The 21,856-nt window shown below is 42.5% G+C and overlaps 1 protein-coding gene across 4 annotated transcripts in view; it reads left to right on the top strand.

Annotated features, from left to right (window-relative positions):
* The window catches only part of NELL1 (neural EGFL like 1), a 748,929-nt gene that overhangs the window by 353,841 nt on the left and 373,232 nt on the right, over positions 1 to 21,856 (top strand). For all 4 annotated transcript variants that reach the window (XM_032488858.1, XM_032488857.1, XM_032488860.1 and 1 more), the window contains one exon: positions 13,651 to 13,776. In XM_032488858.1, coding sequence (XP_032344749.1) covers positions 13,651 to 13,776 — 126 coding nt within the window. The remainder of the gene's footprint in view (positions 1 to 13,650; positions 13,777 to 21,856) is intronic.

Raw genomic sequence — 21,856 nt, 5'->3', positions numbered from 1 at the left:
TTATGTGTCTGTTGGTCATTTGTATGTCTTCTTTGGAAAAATGTCTATTCAAACCATCTGCCTTTCTAAAAATCAGATTGTTCAGCTTTTCTCAGTTGAATTGAATTAATTCTTATATATTTTGCATATTAACCCCTTATCAGATCCATGATTTGCAAATCTTTTCTCCTGTTCAGTAGGTTGCCTTTTCATTTTGATGATGGTTTCCTTTGCCATACAAAACCTTTTTAGTTTGATGTAGGGTTTAATTCTGTTTTACATATTGAGTTTCCAAGTTAGATGTTATTCCACATGGAGTCAGTTCAGCACAGGGCAATGTGTCTTAACTTTTCTTTTTCATTATCAGCCCCCGAAGGTGTCTTTGAGCCATTTTTTTTCTTATCATTCCCTCATGAAAGTTTAATACCACAGATATACTGTATATCTGCTCATAAACTGTGGCTCTTTGGAGGAACACAAACTTGTAAAATATCTAATTTTTTTTTTTTTTAACTCCTCCAAGAGCCAGGTTTTCCCCCCCTTGCAAGTGACAGTACTCTGGTTGAGAGTGATGGTATGGAGGTTAAAGCCCTACCTTGGGAGCCAGGTCTGCCTGGGCTTGAGTTCCAGCCCTGCCCCTTGCCTGTTGTGTGACCTTTGGTAAATTGCCCCAAACCTATTTCATAGGGTTGCTATGAGGATTGAAGGAGCTAGTAAATGTAGGCGAGTACCTGACACTTAGTAAACGCTGTCCACACATTAGCTGTTCTTTTCTAGAAAGGTTCTTCCACTTAAAAAGAGTTGAAGGCCAGTTGGACGGCATGGAAATGAGATTCTCTTCCATCTTCCTCCTTTTGAATGGTGTTTTCCATCCTACCCTTGGATGGTGCTTTCAGAGGAGAGTGGGTTACGAGTCATTATTCTTCTGTCTTTATTTATTTGTTTGTTTGTTTATTTGTTTATTTGATCTTTTCTTCTCATCTGTTTATTTTGGTATTTTCTCAATGATCACATTTCATAGGAGTCTGGACTGGATGACTTTTAAGGACCAGTTTAAATAGTTTATGGTTTTGGTTTTCGTATTAGATGAAATGGAGTCGGTCAGATGTGGAAGAATTTGGACTTGGGAGTACTGCTGATTTTGGTTCAGAAAGATTGTTTGATCTAAGGAATCCCTTCGCATGGGGAAATACGGAGGGAAGTAGCTCTCCTTCCTGAGGGCCCTTGGCTGATTGTCATTCATCATCCAGCTGCTGGAAGACAGGGACTGGTTTTATCCACCAGGTTGTGTTCATTAACTACCTGCTCCCAGGCCCACAGGCCCCTGTTGGTGTAACTCAGAAGCTGGTATTTAATCACTGGTTAATTTGATGCAGTAGTGAATCAGGTCTAAACCTCCGGCACCAAGTCATTTATTTTTAAAAGACTGAAGTCTGTGCACTTTATTTTGACTGCATGGGAAAAGTGGTGAATGAATAATTGGACGAATTGTGACTGCAGGAAATTGCCATTTAATTAACCAAGAAAAGAGAATATTCTTACTGAGAAGGGGGAGGCTAAGGTGGCCTTCCACAGAGGCAGAATACAGTAGATGCCAGGGGTTCAAATTCTCTGAGGTCACCTTGCAGCCGGTTAACCTCTCGTGCCTCTGTAAAATCAAAATACTGACGTATACCTATCTATATGGTGCTTGTAGAGATGAAATGTATTAATACACTCAGAGTGCTTTATAACTATGTTTGACACCAAGTAGTGATCAATAAATGCTACCTATTATTATAAAGAAGAGTGGCAGCCGGCAGTAAGGAGGATGTAGTGCATCACTGGTGGTGGTGTGCTCTCCTGCCTCGCACGCTCTTGGCTGATTTTCCTTTATCTTTGTAAAGCAAAATAGCTGCCCAACATCTCTCCACATTTCCGTCTCCCAGCCCCTGGTAATCAACATTTTAGTGATTTCTATGAGTTTGGCTTTCTTAGAAGTGGTATCAAAAGTGCTTATTTCACTTAGCATAATACTCCCAGGGCTCATCTATGTTGTTGCAAATGGTAGGACTTCCTTCTTTTGGCTAAATAATATTCCACTGTGTGTGTCTCACATCTGCCTTATTCATTCATCTTTTGATGCTCAGAGAGTACAAACTCCTTAGTTATAAGGTGAATAAGTTCTCAGGATCGAATGTACAGACAGCATGGTGGTTACAGTTAACCATTACCGTGTTGTACATTTGAAAGTTGCTAAGAGAGTAGATTTTAAAATCACAGAATGAAATGGTAATTACATGACATGATGGAGGTGTTAGCTAAGGCTGTGGTGGTAATTATTTCGCAATGATACGTGCACACAGTGCACACCTTAAACTTACATAGTGTTGCATGTCAACTATATCTCAATAAAGCTAGGGGGAAAATTGCTGCCCAGTTCAATCCAAGTGATGGGGGAAGGCCACCGACGTTATAAGAAGGCATCTTCTTGCCTTCTTGAGACTGACAACCAATGTCTTTTGGGTGAAACGTTCCTCAGTCGTTTTTGTTGGCATCAGTCCCTTCTTTCTCTAGGAGAATTTGGTTCATGGTCAGGTAATTGCCTCTTGACTGGGTTGGGATAGTTCTGTATGGTCTGGCTTTTTTTTTTTTTTTTTTTTTACTTAGCATAAAAGACAGAATATAAGGACCACATCCCACTGACCTTTGGAATCTTTACTGCCCCTGGAATCCAGCAGTCTCTTAATAGCCCCTGAATTTCCTCTCCTATTGGTAGGGAAGGCAAGAGACTATCATATAACTTCCATATTTGTGTTACACCGTGTGTTCTTTGGTTAGTCCAGCTGACTCACAACTCGTGAAGAAGCCTTGGACCTTTTTGGAAGCGCTCACCGGTTTTGTTGGTACCATTGGCTGAAGTAGAGTTTAGGTATTGATAGGTTTAGGTGGGGTGGGGCACAGCCTGCTAAAACTAAACTAGTCATCTTTCACTCAGTGTGCTGCTTTCCATGCAGGCGCTCAGCATCAGTTTATAAACATTTTTGAAGGTCACAAGTACCAGGCTGGGTAAAAAAAGTCATGGGGTGGTATCTTAAAATGCTTTTCTGATGTCAGCTAAAAATGTATATACTGTGATTCCTAGTGGCAGAAAGAGACGTGTTACTTTATGACAGTATTTAGTTCTGAAATTGAGCCCAGCAGGGGGAAAAAAAACATCTTAGCATGGATTTGCAAATCTCTGACATAGCTATATGTGGAAAATCCTTTTAAAATGTCAGAAATCTAGCAATCTAACTTTATCTTGTGATGTATTTAACCCTGTCTGAGAAGACTTCTTTACTATGCATGGGATGACCAAAAGGTTCTTTGAATTTTTAATCTGCAAATATTTGGTCTGGCAGGCAACATGTTTGTTTGACACTTATCTTACAAGATGATGTAAAAATTCATCTCACCAGGCAACTGAGAAATTTAAAGGGTTATTGTAGCAGTCAGTTGGGGTTGTTACAACAAAACACTGTACACTGGATGGCTTAAACCATGGAAATTTATTCACAGTTCTGGAGGATGGAGGTCTGAGAGCAGGGCGCCAGAGTGGTTGGTTCAGGTGAGGGCTGTCTCCCTGGCTTGCAGACGGCTGCCGTCTCCCTGTGTCTTTGTGTGGCAGAGAGAGTGAGCATGCTCTTTCATGTCTCTTAAAAGGGCACTAACCTCATCACGAAGGCACCACTCTCCTGACCTTATCTAAACATGATTACCCCCCAAAGGTCCCATCTCCAAACGCCATCACATTGGAGGTTAGTGCACAGACATGTATATTTGGGGTGGGGCGCAGAACTCAATCCATAGAAGTTAACTAGGTGCCTCCCTAGATTGCCTTGTTTTTCCCTTTTCTTTCTTGTCTTCCTTTTTCTTTGCTTTCCTCCACTCTTCACTTCCTGTCATGTCCTTTTCCTTCCCCTTTCCCTCCCCTTCCTTCTTCCCCTCCTTCCTTCTTTGCCCTCTTCCATCCTCCCTTCCTTCCTCCTCCATCCACTCTCTCGCCGCTCCCTGCACCCATTTAAGCTCTTTGTGATAACATGCTTTAAGGCACAGGTATCCATGGGTTGAATCTGATAGGCAGAAGTTGCTTGGTTCAAAATGTTTTTTAAAAAGGGAGCCATTATGTTAAGGAGTTAAATTAGTACTAGGGTCTGTAACTTCTCTGGGAAGATCGGAGATGTAGCTCACAGTCCCTGGGAGGTGGTACTATGGAGCGATGAGTACCCACTCCGGAGCCTTGCTGCTGGAATTCGTACCCTGGCAGTGCGGGCAGACCTCCTGGCTCTGCGACCTTACGCAATTCACTGTCCATTCCTGTGCCCCTAACTTCTCATCTGTAAAGGGAAGGTAAGAGTACAGATTCTTCCTGTTGTCCTTCTGCCACTGAGGTTTAGTGTCATTCTCCATGTGTCACTGGCCTTGCGCTGTGTTTTTTACCTTGTAAGAGAACCATTTCTTTGCTCTTAGAAGCAGGAAAATGAAAGAGTTAGGGGGAGAGAGAGAGCAGGAGAAGGAAGGACTGATTTATATTTAAGAAAAATAAGAGATACCTAGTTTGCTTATTTTTGGGAAGGGACATATTTTGCATGTATATCTTCTACTGCCTTCTGTTGGCATTTGATTTATATTCCTAGATTCCATAGGCATTTAATTTTTCACCCCTTGCTTTAGGAAGAAAACAGTGATTATAGAGAAGCACAGAACATTGGATAAAAGCACTCGATTCCAGAGTTAGAAGACCTTGATTCTGTTACCAGCTTAGTGATTATCTGTGTACCTTTGGGCAAGTCGGAATTCTTCTCTAGGTCTTTATTTTCTCATCTGAAAAAGGTCATAATAATTCACATCTTGTCTGCCTCACTGGATTTTTAAAAGTTCAAATCAGAGATCATATACGCCCCTCACTTTAAAAAAAAAGTCTAGTTTGATGCAGATGGGAGGGTATTGATAGTTCTGATATGGCTGCTGACTGGCCATGTGGCCATGTTTTTATAACTCCAGCTTTCTGAACAGTCAGGAGACTAAAGTCCCTGCAAGTTATCTTACTAGTCCCTGGAGGATGTGTCCAGAGCTGTGCTTTTGTGTGAATGTCTATTGCTAGCCCTAGCTTTTCTTCATTTTCAGGGAGAAGCCAGCTGAGTTGATGCAAGTATCAAGGAACAGTGTGAAAGTTCAGATCATCTTAACGATATTTCCCAGGAGTTGTGTCTTGGAAAAGGCACCTGGAACATCTTCATGCTCATTGAAATAGGAGGAAAGGCGGGTGGCCTAGAAGAAACTGCTTCAGAGGCAGGTTTTATGATGAGTTGTGAGGACAGGGACACTTGAATGTGTCAAGAACTTTAGAACCAGGGAGGTCTTTCGATGCTCTCTGGTCCAACTTGCCATTTTATAGATGGGAAAAATGAGATCTAGAGAAGAGCGGTGCCCAGTGCTAGAGTTAACTAATGGAAAGAGCAAGAATAGAGCTTGAGTCTTAATTATCCATCTTGTGCCCATGGCCCAATCGTCAGAGTGGAAGAAATGTGCTCCTGGAGTCCCAGAGACCCCAGTTGCAATAGTAGGTGCTCTGCATGTAGTTTCTGACGTCAGTCCATTGGATGGTTGGGGATAATGAAATGGGACGCACATGGTGCTGGGCACGGAGCACAGTCTCAAGAAATGCTGGTTTTCTTACTTCACTCTGTTTTTTTGTTTTTTTGATGTGCACAGAGAGTCAGGCATAACTTTCCCCCACCTCTCCTCACCCCACCCCCAGGGGCCAACACTCCCTGGGTTCCCCTTTTTGAGGAAATTCTTACATAGCAAATTTGAATAGAGAAAACTATCTCATTTAGAGAACTCTTCGCGTTTGCTTCCGTCTTTGCTGCTTACCCGAACGCTACACTCTGCTGACGGTGAGACCAAATTCAACTTTGTTCTGCACTCTCGAGTGCGGATGAAAGCTGGTGATACGTAAAGAATCGTTACGCCTCATCAGGTTTCATTTTAAAGTCCACGACTATACCTTTTGAAAATGAAAACAAACTACTTGACTATCCTGGGGAGGGCTATAAATCATGTATTTTTATTACCGCAAAAGACCACCAGAAGATGAGCTGTAATATTTCAAAGGTGACAGCAGTCTGTATGAATGAATCTCAGATGGATCCGCATTATACTTGAGCTGATAGAAACTGCAGTAGGGTTTATAGATTTTTTTTATAACAATATTTGATTAAAAACCCAGGCCTTTTGGTCACCACTTTCGAATCCAATAGGAGGCACTCAATGGTCTTATTAAGCATCCTGAGTTAAGGTTGTATCAAGTGGTGGGTTGCAGCGTGGGGCAGAACGCTTCCACCTCTTCCGGGGCCACAGGAGCCAGGATGCACAGTACAGCCGGGCTCCTTCAACAGAGGGTGTAACACCAGGGCATGTCATGAACAGCGTTGTGCACGGACGCGGAATTTGGAGATCTCCTTGTTTCCGTGCTCTTCATGGCAGCATCAGTTAGACCGTGTCCAACATGGTCATAGGATGGAAAAGTTATGGAGGGCTAGGACTGGTGCAGTGAAAACAGCGCTGACTTTGAAGTGAGACTCTGCAGGTTCAGACCAGGCTCTGATGCTTACTAGATGGTGCCTTGGGCAAGTGACCTGGTGATCTCTGAGCCTCAGTTTTCTCATCGCGACTTGGGGACATCTACCTCCTGTAGTAAGCAGTCAGGTGGAACGAGTGGGGTGATGAGCTCTTCCTGTGGGGTGCCTAGCATAGTGTCTAACAGGTAGAAATGACAGATATTTATTGTGTGTTAACCAGGTGCCTGGGGTTGTTCCTGACTTTACTCTGTGAGCCTGACAACTATTCGCCTCTTATTCATTTTAGTATCACCCTGTGCCTAATGAAGGTGGGTTTTTGTTTTTTGTTTTTTTTTTTAATCCATTCATCCTTCAAGTAGTCAGCTTATCTGTAGTTCCTCTTAGAAAAGCATCCTAGACTGATTCAGACCTTTAGGTTGAGGCTGAACTTGAGTGTGTTCAACTTCTACTTTGAGGTTCAGCCTCAAACCTAGGCCTTCTGTCTCCTAGATTTGGGTGAATATCTCACTGGGAGAGACCATTGCTTGAGAGAGAGCCCTGCTTCAGGCAAAGCACCTCGTCACGTGGGCAGAGGTCAGATGGCTTTTCAGGCTTATGGTTAAAACCCTCCTTGCTTTGGGCTCACTCACTCTCTCTCTCTGAGCATCAGTTCATTCTTTTTTTTTTTTTTTTAAGTGGAGGTACTGGGAATGAACCAAGTACCTTGCGCATGCTCAGCGCGCACTCCACCGACTAAACTATACCCCTGCTGCCCCCATTCTGTAGTTAGGGAGTTGTTTGTTTCTTGGGTTTTTTTGTGATTATTCATAACCGTTTAGAATCTTATTACTGTGAACAAAATGCATTTGTCTTAGGCTCGTTTGAAAAATCTCAGTTGTTTGCTATTTCTTAAGATTTTCTCAGGATATCCTAGCTTGCTGAAGATGTTAATTCTGTTTTGATTGTCTGTATAATCAGATTTGCTTTTGAAGTACTCTTGAGTCCTATTGAAACTGTCTACAGAGTTGTGCCTTTCCCTGAGGATGGAAAGGCAGTCTTTCTTAGGCAGATGTGTTACCACTCCATCCTCCATCCCCATCCTGAAAGCAGGGAGTTTGTCAAATCCTTTTTTCCATCCTCTTGTCTCAAGGGACCCCACTGGACAACTCTAAACACTTTACTTTCTTTCTCTCCCCCTATTATTTATACCACAACGTGTTTTTTGTTTATCTAGTGCTTGCGTGATAGATAAACAAGAAAGATAAGATTGTGACAGTTTAATTTTCTGGTACAGTTGTCAACTTCCCTGCTTTACTTTGGTTCGGTCTTTTCCTGGACTGGTACCAGGCAATTATTACATACGCAGAGGCTGCGATTACCAGTGGTGTGAACTGAAAACAAAACTGACCCAGAGACACATCAGCAGAGCCGCTGGGGCGTGCAGCCACTGGGTCCAGGTGACTCACGGAGAGCAGGGGTTGCATAAATCTAGGGGAGGCAGATGCCTCTCAGCGGTCATCCAGGGGCTGGAAGGAGATGAGCCCGGAGTTTGTCTCTGGGAAGAGCTGAAAGAGTCCCTGACAGAGAAGCAGTCGCTGCCGATGGCAGCCTGGTTGGCAGCTGTGGCCCATGGGCTGGAGATCGAAGTGCCTCTAAGGCAAGTCCTGACTAGTTTCTCATCTTAAAGAATGGCTGGGCCTCCCAGCAGGATGCGGTGATCTGGGTGTGGCTGTATCTCCATGAGTGAAATGCCAGTGTGATGTAGCCTTCAGCGCCCCTACTCCCATCCCTTCGCTTCACTACAGCTAAGTGATACTTTGAAAACAGAAATCGGACTGTGTCATCACCATGACTCAGGCCCAGGCTCCTTCACGTGTCCTGCCAGGCCTGATGGGATCCGGCCCAAGCTTATCTTTCCAGTTTTCCTTCAAATAAACAAGGCTCCATCTTCTGACAAATTCTTTTCCAGCATTCTCCTTTATCTGGTACGTCTCTCCTCTCCCCTTTATCTATTCCATCTCTAGTCCAGGTCTTGAGTGAGACATCATTTCCACAGCAAATCCTCCTCTGACCTTCTCAGACTAGGTCACATCCCCGTTAAAAGATCTGACCTTCTTGGTAGAACTTACAAGTTTCGCTCAGCGTCTTGTCAGGGTGTGAGGTCCAGGACGGTGTTTGCTCACTCCTCTGCCTCAGGGTCCAGTAGAGGGCTAATTGATGCTCCTGGAGTTGCACGACTAAATGATCCCCTCCCTCCGGAACTCTGCAGAGACAAAACGTTCACCTTCTGTCCCCCCACCTGTCTTCTCTGCCTGCAGAATTCCTGGTCATCTTTCAAGATCAAGCTTAACGATCGCCTTCTTTGAGGTGCCTCTCACGGTCGTCCTCTGTACTAGGCCGGGTGGGCTCAGTGGCTTAAACTAACCGAAGCTTGTTTCGAGGTCTTGCAACACGTTCATCACTCTCACCTGGTGACGCGCTCCTCACTCAGGGACGCAGGCTGAAGGAGCCTCTGCCTCTGTGCTCCCATACTTCCCAAGACAGGAAGAAGAGGATGTGTTATGCTGGGTGCTGGCTCTTAGTGTTTCCTCCTGGAGGTGGCTCGCCTCTGCTCGGATTTCAGGCTCAATCCTGCAGCCAGTGTTCACTTGGAAGAGGATGGAGAAGTAGAGTTGTATGGTTGTATGGAGGAGGGCTGTGGTGTTGCGTGAACAATACTAACGCTGACCAGCCCCCTCCAGTACCTGGCTCTTCTTGGTGTTCCCGACCTCTTACTTACAGTGGCCTTTTCTTCCTGCCTTCACAGTACTCCTGTGAAAGACCTTGTAATTAACAAAAACTAAGTCCCCTCCCAAATCTTAGTGTCAGCACGGTGCTCTGTGACCCTAGCACTTTGTGACTCTAGCACTCTGTGGCTCTAGTACCTGTGACTCTAGTGCTTTGTGGCTCTAGTACTCTAATTCTAGTACTCTATGACTAGCACTCTCTGACTCTAGCCCTCTGTGGCTCTAGCTTTCTCTAACTCCATCTCCTGGCTTTCCAGCTCACATACTCTAGTACCCTCACTGTAATAATTATTTGCCTCCATCAGGGTTCCTGCTGCAGTTAGGGTTCCCTAGGAAGCAAACTGAGGCTGGTGTGCAGGAAGTTTATCAGGGATGAACGCCTGTGGGGGAAGGGAAGGACAGCAGATCCGGCAGAGGGAGGAGTTAGCTCATCTCACTGAGTGCTCTGAGTCTGGGATAGTCCTTTATCCTGATGATGCTGAGATGAGATAAAGGAGAACCAGTCTTCACTGAAGGTTGCCCTCAGGGTGGGAGTGCGACTGAGGGTAAGGCAGCTTGCTCCAGGCAAGGGCAGTTTTTCTGAAAGGCTAACAGCTGAAGGTCATTAGCAGGCAGTACTTGAGATAGTGGTGGGGTGGGGGGGTGATATTCTTTAGTTCTGAAGAACGATCTGGGCCCTGCAGATCCACCATCATGTCCAGTCCAGTTCAGCGGTCTACCTCTGTCGTCAGAGCCTCCCTTCTGACCTCAGTGGCTGAGGTTCTGTGGCATCTCATTACCATCAGTTCTTTCCTTACAACCCCAGTTCCCTTGTTTCTCTTTTTATTCATCTTTGTTTGTCTAACGACTCATCTCTGATTACACCTAACTTTCCAAATACCCTGTCCCTACCCCAAATATCTGGATAAGCCTGGAGAAAAACACATGGCCAGGCTGACTGCTCTCACTTAACATTTATGGCCCAAATCACATGAACCTCTTCAGCTCCCTTCTGTGCTCCCTAGTGAATTCTCCTTCCTTCTTCCCAAAATGACTCTTTGATATTCTCCCTTCTTTTTAGACATCCGATACTTCCTTCCTCACCCAGTTCTCAGATGTTACCCTCTCTTCTCATTTCACTGAGAAATTAAAAACAAGCGAATGTGAACCACTTCATCTCCCCACCACCCAATATGCCGACTTATCTCCACCTCTTCCTTGATCACTGGCTTCCGTTTTTGTTGTAAAGATAACTTGCTCCATTTCTGGACTGGAACTCAACTCCTCTTGCCTCTTCAGGACTTTGCTCCTGCAAAGATCTGTTCTCTTGCCTAGATCATGTTTTCATGCGTGTTGAATCATCCTCAGCAACGTATAAACTGCTGTGATTTTTCCATCACAAGAGAGTCTTTAAACAAGACTCTCTTTCAATATGTCAAGACTCTCTAGGGCTACTACTTCAATTTTATTCTCTTTATGGCCAAACATCTCAAAAAGTTTGCCTTGTTTCATGTCTCCTTCGTCTTGCCTTCTCTCTTTAATTGACTACAGTCAGGCTTTGCCCCCCATTGCCACCCTACTTCCCCAAAACTACTCTTACCAGGTCAAGGTCAGCAGTGAACTTCTTGCCAAATTGAATGTTTAATTCTGGCAGGGTTTTTTTTTTTTTTTTTTTGGTATGTATATATTTTTTATTGAAGTATAGTCCATTTACAATGTTGTGTCAGTTTCTGGTGTACAGCATAATGCTTCAGTCATACATGAACATATATGTATATTCATTTTCATCTTAAGTTATTACAAGATATTGAATATAGTTCCCTGTGCTGTACAGTATGAACTTGTTTATGTTTGTCTGTCCTTATCTTAGTCAACTTTCTCAGCATCAGGTGACAAAGCTGACCATTACTCCTTTACTGACACACCTTTCCTCTTGACTTTTATGATATCCACTCTTCTGTAAAGCAAAATGCTTAAATGATGTAAGGACCCAACTTGTTAAAGAATTCTAATGCCTTAACTGCCGGAAGGATCTGAAATACGTCTCCTGCTTATGTGCAGGTGCTGTCCTAGCTCAGATTCCTGGGGTGTCCCTTCCATACCCTGGCTTGATGTAATCGTCTTGCACAGTTTTCACATTCCTGTTGTCCATTTGTTGCGGGAGCACACGGTACTGTGCAGGTAGAACGCTTTGTTGATTGCCTGCATTATTTCACTGATTCCTGGCGCTTGTTTCTTACATTATAGTTATGGAAGTCTTGCTAATGGTGAGTCTTCTTTCAGGGTCCCAATTATCCCATATTCACTTTCATTTATAGGTGAACAGATCCTTAGCACTGAACAGAATCTGATGTTATTTCAGGGGGTTTTATTAGGAAATAAATCCATCTACTTTTACTTTTAAAATAAATGCATTCTAGTGATTCAGTATAGCTGTTTTTATCTTTAGTTTCCGTACATGAAGAGTGCTAGTGTCAGTGATTACTTCATAGTAACACTGTATTTGACTAGTTATTTTCAAAACGCTTTCATGAAGTAACTTATGGTAAATAAGAGTTGGACTTCTGAGTTCAAATCCTGGGGTGTAGTGTGTTCTAACAGGGTGACTTACTGCTAGACATTTAAGTTCTTTAAGCGTCTAGAAAATTGAGGGGAGTGCTATGCTTCACGCATGAAATTGTATGTGGGTTAAATTAGATGGTGCGTCTGAAGTTGGAAAGCAGTAGGTCTGGAACTCACTCTTACGACAAACTGATGAGGATTCTGGGATGCAGGGTGGTTAACTGCAAGTCATCTGCTAATAGCAGAGCTGGAACTAAAACTCGTATGTTCTTTTTTTCTCCCTGAAGAATTTTTGGTTTATTGGATCCATCTCCTTTTTCTTTTCCTTTTTTTTTTTAAATTGAAGTATAGTCAGTGTAAAATGTTGTGTTAGTTTCTGGTTTATAGCATAGTGTTTCAGTTACGTATCTACATATCGGTATCTGTATCTCTATCTATATGTATTCCTTTCCATACTCTTTCATTATAGGCTATTATAAGATATTGAGTATAGTTCCCTGTGCTCTACAGTAGAACCTTGTTGTTTATTTATGTACAATAGTATTTGCAAATCCCAAACACCCAACTTCGCCCTCCCCACCATTCCCCTGGTAACCGTAAGTTTATTTTCTATGTCTGTGAGTCTGTTTTTGTTTTGTAACTAAGTTCATTTGTGTCTTTTTTTGTTTTAATTTAGATTTTACTTACATGTGATGTCATATGGTATTTTTCTCTTTCTGGCTTACTTCACTTAGAATGATGATCTCCAGGTCCACTCATGTTGCTGCAAGTGACATTATTTTATTCTATTTTTATGGCTGAGTAGTATTCCATTGTATAAATATACCACAGCTTCTTTATCCCGTCATCTGTTGGTGGACATTTGGGCCGTTTCCATGTCTTGGCTGTCGTGCATAATGCTGCTATGAACATGGAGGCGCATGGGTCTTTTCAAATTAGAGAACTCATGTGTTGTATTTTGGACTCCCATGCTGTGTTTATATCCTTCCCTCTCCCCGGCCACCACACATTAGCAGTCTGAGTAAAATGAACATAAAACCATCTTTGAAAAACTCCATAGAAGACTCAACTCTGTGCTTCAGGTTGTAGGTTATTTTCATTCTTACATGAACTTTTTATGAGAAAATGGGTGATACTCTGACTCCCATTCCAAAGAGAAAAAGATCTCTTTGTTGAATCAGCTGATTATGCTAACACAAGGGATGCATCTCCAGGTCAAGGGATGAAAGGCATTGATTTGCATTAGACAAGAGCTGCTGTCTGTATTCACAGTGCACCGTGGGAGAAAGTGGCTATGCCATCAATTTCTAACAGATGGATTAAAGCGTGTCTTAGCATGAAAAACAAGCAGGGAGGGGCTGGATTGCCTTGATCACTTTGTTAAAAGCAACACCATATACAGTGGACACCACATAAATATTCACTGGTATCAATTCCTGGACACAGAACTCCTTGATTTTGGACATTATAATCAAGTGTCCTCCTTGGTAAAAGATTAATAATATAGGGTCAGTCTTCCTACTTCTTGGGTTCATAACTGGTGTGTCCCACTCTGCATCTTTATAGAAATACTTGCAGCTCAAGATGAGATCTAAATTCAGCACCAGCTGAATTGGCACTTAAGCTTTGATGTTGAATGCATCTGGCTTTTTCCTCTTGGCTTCACCAGGCATTCGCCTTTTTAATTTCACTGTAAGATGGTTACATTCTGGTTCAGTCATTCGACTAACCGTGACACTGCTGCTTTTTTTCTCCTTCAGATATAGATGAGTGTGCGGCTAAGATGCATTACTGTCACGCCAATACTGTGTGTGTCAACCTGCCCGGGTTATATCGCTGTGACTGTGTCCCAGGATACATTCGCGTGGATGACTTCTCTTGTACAGGTGAGCGTTAAGAAACAAGGTTGTTTTTCTGATTCAGTCCTTCTCTGCACCGTATCTGTGTGTTACATTTCACTCCACGTACACAAAGTCCTATTTTTAACTAACCAGTTCTTCTCCTGCGTTGTTTTACCATCACACTTTTTAGAGAAAAAGTGTTAATAAGAGAAATTTTGTCTGCATAATTTATTCCCATTCCCAGTGTTTCTGCCTCTGTGTGTGTGCATGCATGCATGGGTGTATGATGTGAAACTGAAGTCCTAGTTGCCTATGGTAACACTGAAGGACTTAGAGACATCAGTTCCCCAAAGAGAAAAGTATCTAATTGTTTTCTTTCCATCATATTGAAATGCTTTTGTGTATGAGAAAATGTACTTTGTTCTCACTGGGAAAGACAAGAGGTTTAATTTAAAGCGGTAGCAAGAGTGCCTGGTGGGCAGGGATTGGGTGTACGGGCGCCAGCCAAGACTTTTCCTTGACATCCGCTTATTGTCAGTTTCCCTCCCCCCCACTTCCCCTCTCACTGGGCTGTCAGCACTCAACTGGAACTCCAGAGGCTGTGGTTGTGCCTCTGTGTGAGCAGTGCTGGCTTTGTGGGGCATTTGGTTTGGGGTTCTGTTATCATTCTAGTTATGAATTTGGAGACTTGAATGCAAAATAGTTAAATAGTAAGATTCTGAGTCTGTCTTCTCTTGGATTAAATGTCTCTACATTCTCAATCTGTAACCTGTAAGAAAAGGGCTCCTGGAACCCAGGATTTCAGTCACGCTGTATGGTTCTCTGACTCTTACATCTTTCTCTTTGTCCTGACACTGGCATAGCAAAAATGAATTCTTCACTCAGAATGGAGTGGCATCTTTTCCTAATATATTTTATTTTGAATGGTTTTTTTCAGAAGTGCAAAAAATTGTAGAAGTTGGGTAAGCATGTTTGTCCAGATCCCTTTGCTGTTGGTTGTTATATATTTATAAGTTGTTATTCTTCGACTAAGGGGCTGGTGATCTCAGACTGATGCAAGTTGCTGACTCCTGCAGTAGGTCACATCTCATTTATCTGTCTCTTACATACAATAACAAAATTCCTAAAGAAAAAAAGACAGATTTCATCAACATAGCATGCCGAGATCTAAACACTTTCAGGGGGCAAAACTCGTTTGGACCTGTAAACAAACACAATCTAAAACTCTGTGATGTTATAGATGACTATTGCTCTGTTCTCAGTGGTCTAAGTCTTGACTTCTGTTACCTCTGACATGAGATGAAGGCCATGAATATCCTCCCAACACAGCTGTGCAGTATCGTTCAACGCAACCCTGATGAAGGCTCTGCTGGGTGAAAAGAGCTGGTTGAAATTATTATCAGAACACCTAATGCCTCTGTTCCTCTTTCACAGAGGGAGGAAGGCAGGGGCTGGTGCTTGCTGAAAGCCTGTTAAGGGCAGGTGCTCTGCCTGGTGGTTTATACATATGAACATGATGGAAAATGTATTACTTTAAGAACCAGCTCCAGAGTTACTTTTAGGAAGAGAACTGTGTTGTTTGGAGCAAAAGGCAAGGGTGTGGGTATCAGTGGATTGGCAGATGTAAACTGCTATGTACAGAATGGATAAATGACAAGGTCCTATGGTACAGCACAGGGAACTATATTCAATGGCTTGTAGTAACCTGTAATGAAAAAGAATATGTGTGTGTATGTATGTGTGTGTGTGTGTGTGTATATGACTGAATCCCTGTGCTGTACACTAGAAGCTAATACAACATTGTAAATCAACTATACTGCAATTAAAGAAAACAAGAAAAAAAAATAGTTCAGCAAGAAAAAAATCTACACACAGACACATGTTTTATTTTGTTTATGTGTGTGTGTACTTTGTCTAAGAGAGAACAGAAAAGTTAGAATGAAAGAGAGGGGAAAAATGGAGGAGAGAGGCACCAGTCACAGGGCGGAAGGCTGGGTGCTGTGGAGGACGGGGCAGCGAAAAGCGCTCGGGGACAGGATAGCTGGGAGGACTGTAATGGTAGGACTGTGTAATGTGAGGGTCTTGGTGGTGGCGGTCGTTTGCTGTGTAGTATGCAATGCAAGTCTTCCTCATGACCCTCCAACCTTCAGCAAAATCTACCACCTTGAATGCTGGGTGAGACCTTACCTCTTCCTACCCCAATGGAATGCAAGTTAACACGGGGGACAACAGAAATGGTCCACGTGTGTGTAGGACATCATGACCTCAGAGGCAGAGGGAACCATTATTAAGTAACCATTCCTATCCCTTCTCACACTTGTACGGACATACATGCATCATGGTCACCGCGGCCTCCTCTCAGGGATGTCAGAAGTCTTGACGAGGGCTTTGGATGTCCTTCATAGGTCACAGAATTGGGTAGAAGATGTATTCCCCTCTCCCCCAAAATCTTCTATGAATCCTGAATTGCTTCTTATCTACTGCCCTGTTCACTGCACACCTGTTTTTTTAAAGTTTTTTTTTTTTTTTTTGAGGCGGACAAGTAATTGAGTTTGTTTATGTATGTATTTATTTATTTTAATGGAGATACTAGGGATTGAACCCAGGCTCTTGTGCATGCTAAGCACATGCTCTGCTACTAAGTGATACACACATCACCCCCCACAACAAATCTCTTCACTGAATTGTCTGTGGTTAGTGTTTTCATTTTCACGCGCTTACCTCGCATACCCTCTCCCACCCCTTCCACTAGGTCTCACCTTTCCACAGAGACTCCATTTAGCAAGGTCAACCACAGGCTCCATTTTGCTCAATCTTATCATCTTCCGGGACCTCTCAGCAGCATTTAGTAGAGCTGACTGCTTCTTCCTCTTTTAAACACATAATTTTCTTGACGTTTGAGACGATGTATTTCCTGCTTTTCCTTCTGTCTCACTGACTGCTCGTGCGCAGTGTCCCAGGCTGTTCTTCCCCTGCTGATGCTTTAAAGGTTAAAGTACTTACTGTGGACCTTCTGCGCCGGGCTTGCGCCACTATAACACACTCTTCGCAGGGCAGCAAGACCAAAGTTTTAAAACGAGGAATCACACAAACCTGCCTAAAGCTCTCGTGTAGTTTTCATTACAAAGAAAATCAAATCCATTTTCCTTATTTTGATTGAAAACCAAGGAGGGGAGAGAAATAGCTCAGCGGGAGAGCGCATGCTGAGCGTGCATGAGGTCCTGGGTGCAATCCCCAGTACCCCATTAAAACAAACAAAAAAACCTTGTATGACTTCTCTCCTTTCTGCCTCTCTGACTTTATCTTGTCCTGTTTCCATCCTTGTCCACTATGACTTTTGACTTTTTTTTTAATTCAACAAGCTTGTTCTGCCTTAGGACCTTTGCCTGGGCTGTTGCCCCATCTTGGAAGTGTTTTCTTCTTGAAATCTGCCGAACTAGCTTCCTTGTCATTCAGCTCTCAGCCTAAAAAGGATCAGCTCAGAGAGGCTTTCTCTGCTTCATATAATTAGCTGCCCATTTTTCTGTCATATCACCTGATTTTAATTCTCTGACTATCACTTATGACCATCTGGAGTTTCTATTGCTTCTATGTGAATTTGAAAATGTATCTCTTTCTATTAGGCTGTAAGCTCTCAGAGCAGAGACCTTTTCCTTTTTGTTCACTCCTCTATCTCGGCTCCTGAGAACCTATCCAAGCACAGAGCAGCTCAGTAACTACTGAAAGAGGGGATGAGGACCCTGCTTGGCCTTGGGCTCGTTGTTTAAAACCTCATTTATAAAATGCTGTTCATGTCTGCTGTACCTGCAGGTTATTGTGAACATCAAATAATACATGTGAAAATATTTATCAGGGCCCTTGTAGAGTTAGGTTAGGATGTTCTGCAGTAACAACCCCAAATACGAGTGACTTAAAATAATCAGGTTTTATTTCTTGCTCGTGCAAGTATGTCTTTCACTGGTCAACAGGGGTGCTGTGCTGCCTCTCAGATTTATTCAGGGAGATAAGCTGGTGGAATTGTCACTATTGTGAACATTGCTCACCACCAACACAGGGAAAAGAGAGCCTGGAGGGTCTTACATCAGCCGTTAAAGGTTCTGACCAGGGAGTCACACTTATCCCTTTGACCTCCAAATCATTGACTGTCTCTAGTCACCAGCCCTCGACCAACCACCAGAAGATGAAGAGATGCCGTCCTATTGTGTGCCTGGATGGGTTGAGAGCTAGAAACACTTAGTGAATGGTGCTAAGAAACACCAAAGGGACTGATTCTTAAGAAATGTTTCCTTTGACCTGAGGAGCTACGGATTACAGTATCTTTTTGGTTTTTTTTTTTTTTTTTTTTTTTTTTTTTAGTAGCAGTTCACAATGTAATTGAGAAAGTAGTTTCAAAATAATAAGTACAATATTGATCACATTGTACCAAGTGCTAGGACGGATGTTCAGGCAAAATGCAGCAAGAAAAGGGCGCGTGGTTGTCAGGGTGGTGCAACTAGGAATGCTTTTGCAGACCAGGAGGAGCTTTTGGAGTTGACCGAGGCATGTTAGCCTGCATGTAAAGTAGGAATTTGCAGTCGGGAATATGGATGGGGATGAGCAGAGCTAAGAGACAAGCATTCTCCTTGAAGGTCCTTTCTCCTCTGGACCAGGTTCAGGGGCCTCCATCAGGCACTTTCGTAGTAAGCTGCAACGCTGACATTCACCTTGGTGTCCTGAAAACTAGCCTCTGAGGTCAAATGTGCTCTTTACTCTCCAAGACAGAGCAGATCCCGCACCTCTAATCTCTGTCATTTCTTTACTGGCAAAGAAGACTTCTTCCCCCAAGTGGTTATTAGCCAGGGTAATAAATGAGGTGTGTAATGGATGTCTTCCATCAGTGTGACGGTGTCTTTTCAGGTGCTTCATCTCCAGAATACAGTTTGCCAGGAGAAATTGACAGGCCTGAAGGCATCTTTTCGTTTGCCCCAAGTTCCTGACTCGGCATTTCTCAGCATTGACATTCTTATTTCCAAAGATCATTCTAGTCTCTCTCCCAGATCAGTGAGTACCTCCTGCCTCTGTTCAGCTGGTTTTCAAGTATGTAGAGGTCATTTTTTTTCTCCTTTTTTTCCAATTTTATTTTTCACTGAAGTGTGTTTGATATGCCTTAGTTTATTTCTCCTTTTTTTAATGTTAGTTTGTCATTTACTCTGATGCTAACATTTTAGAAGTTAGTAGTCATATTGAAAATTTCCATTCAATCAAAAACGAGTAAGCCTAGAATTAAAGAAGGTATATCAGCTTTGGTGATATATTGATCTATTGAATTATTCATTCATTCAGTTACTCATTTATTATTTTATTCATGTATCCAGTATACAGTTAATGTCTTTCATGAGTGTTAGGAAATCTGGCCAAAGAGATTGGTGACAGTGACCTCTTTGCCCAGGGTTGTTCATGGTTCGTGAGGCAACATCTTCAAATGAGAAAATGCAAAGGTTCATTCGACATCAGAGATGTTCCAAGTTTGCCAGATCAATCCCTCTTCAAAGTCTCAGTAGGGCCTAGGTAGGTATTGGGTATTTCACATCCTAGAGTGTTGGCCTTTGACAAGTTCCAGAGAAGGAGCCCCAAAATTGCTTTCCCAGTTCTGTGCTGTGACAACAGTCCTTTTAGGAAGGCTGCACTGGAGACAGCAGGTGCCACACCTGCTGCTGGAGGGGACAGATAATTGATCAAACAGAAAAGAAATATTACCTCTCTCCTACTTTTTTCTGGTTGAAAAGTGGAAAACAGATTACAGCTCAAGGGATAAGAGTTCTGAGGATTCAACACTGGGAATAATTACCTAGAACTCAAAAGTGTGCTACAACTTAATCATTAGACCAGGAGCTGGGGTTCCCTGACATAACCGTGTATTGATTATTTATGAGGCTCTGTACGTTTTTCTAGGAAAGTTTCTGTTGGTGAAATCTACAACTTCGACCTTTGACACCGGGGGAGGTTTTGATCTTGGAATTTGTGTGTGAGTCTTTGTCCTGTGAGAGATCCCTGAGTTGCTCTTGCTCTATTATGGATTTTGAAGCTGGAGGAGTCTCTGAAATTGAGGGTTGGGGAGGGCTGTTCTACTCCCTGGACCCTCTGAGTTTTGAAGTAGTCAACTTGCTTGATTTATTGGTCTCTGACTTCCGTTTATCCCCACTTAAACTCCCTGTGTTTAGGTTGTTTGATAAGACATTACCGTTGGATTCGCAGGCAGCTTTAAAGGAGGCTGCTTGTGATTTATGATAAAAGTACGCAGCACCGAGACAGGTGCTTGATGGTAACGGGTAAGCACTCATTTTTATGCCAAAAACTTTCTGCAAAGGTAAGAAATAAAGGGAACAAGTAAGATAGCAAACATCATCTGTGATTTCTGTGACTTCACCTAAAGAAATTTTTTTTTTGATACATAAAGGTAAAAACAGAAAAAAATTAAGAGGCTCCTCTGAACAGAGACCATGGGGTAAAAATTAATGGTATGTTTGGTTTTCCAGGCCCATTTTAGTTTCCCATACATAATCCTGGGAAAACCAAAGACCAGATATCTACTGCATTTAGCAAAGTTGTTTTAAAATAATGCTAAGGTTTGTTAAAGCCAGGAAATAAGTCTTAGGATATCAAAGGGCGTTTACCTAGAGATTTCAGCTTGGAGGATTTGTCTGGTGTTTGGCTTTGTTGAGTTTAACTGAGAGGTTTTGTTTTTCTTTTTGTTGTTGTTGTTGTTGTTTTTAATACCATCACGTATTGAAGGATCTGAGCCACATTGGCTGCTGCAGACCAGCTAGAATAAATGATGAATCTTGCCCCCGGGGTGTTTGTGCACAGACCTATTAAGTACTGTGTTGCCCTTGACGCAAATTCATCATGGAAGGCTTGTTACTACTTCTGTACACTCCATTGCTGGGGCTGTGCATTCAGAGCACAGCTGAGCTTTCACATAAAGGGTTTTGATGAAGGATGCTTCAGCACTTACAGCAGTGTTGAGGCCAGCCTTTTGCAGCCTGGCTTACAGCCACATTTGAGTTGACGCAATGAACGGACCTTTTCTCTTTACTAACCCAGCAAGCTATCATATATTCTTTATTTCTTTCTCAAAGACTTGGTTGATGCATATGTGTAACTGTTTCCATGCGTTTCTAAGGTGTAGTAAAACATCTTTGGATTATGTTTCCTTTATGTGAGATGGTTGAGAATATACATTGATTATTCTCAGGCCAAAATGAAAGCTCTAAATTCTCATGATTAAAATCTAGTGTAAACATTAGTGTATAAATTCTACTGGTTGCAAGCTTTGGCTGTGCTGCTTTTTAACTTCATGAATTGGACAACCATGTAAGTTCTCTGTTTCTTCGTCAGTGTCCTCTAGATATCTCTGTAGAGCTGTGGAGGGACAGAGTGAGACAGTGTAGGTATATCAGTTCAGCTTATTTTAGTTCAAAGAATAATTTAAGAAGAACCCAACTCTCCTGGCTTAAATAATAAGTTTATCCTCTCGTTGCAAAAAGTCTAGGAGATGGTGTTTTCAGAATTAGTTAATTTAGCTGCTCCATGACATCATCAGTGACATAGACTGTTTCCAACTTTTTACTTTGTTATTTTCATCGTGATAGTTTGGAACTTGGTCTAACTCCTTTCAAGGTCTCAAAACGGTTGAAGTCACTCCATGCATCAGATCTCAACTTAACCACATCCCCCAAGTCAGAAGGGAAGAGAGAATTTCCTTTAAGACCAAGAATAACTGTCCTGAAGTCCATCCCCAGCAGATCTATTTTCATGTTTCATCGGTCAAAGTTATTTAGTATACCTATTACTAAATGATGTCTTAGAAAAGCAAATAGAATAACCTTGAATCAAGAGTTATCCCTGAGGTAGGGAGGTCCCAGTTTCTTTTAAAGGATTTGGCTATCTTACATCTAAACAAAATGTGGGTTCCACTGTTGAGGAAGGAGAAGGGGTGTGTGTGTGTATAGATCAACAATTGTATAGGTGGCTGACAGCATCTATTAAAATATATTCAAAGCTTTGAAAACTATTTCAAGTATAAGAGTAATTAAAAGAAATGCAGTTAGATGCTAATTATACTCAATTTGTGTATGTGCCTGTC

The sequence above is a fragment of the Camelus ferus genome, chromosome 10, assembly GCF_009834535.1.
Source record: "Camelus ferus isolate YT-003-E chromosome 10, BCGSAC_Cfer_1.0, whole genome shotgun sequence".
Taxonomy (NCBI): Eukaryota; Metazoa; Chordata; class Mammalia; order Artiodactyla; family Camelidae; genus Camelus; species Camelus ferus.
The sequence above is the reverse complement of the archived record's forward strand: the minus strand, read 5'-3'. Positions and strand labels throughout refer to the sequence as shown.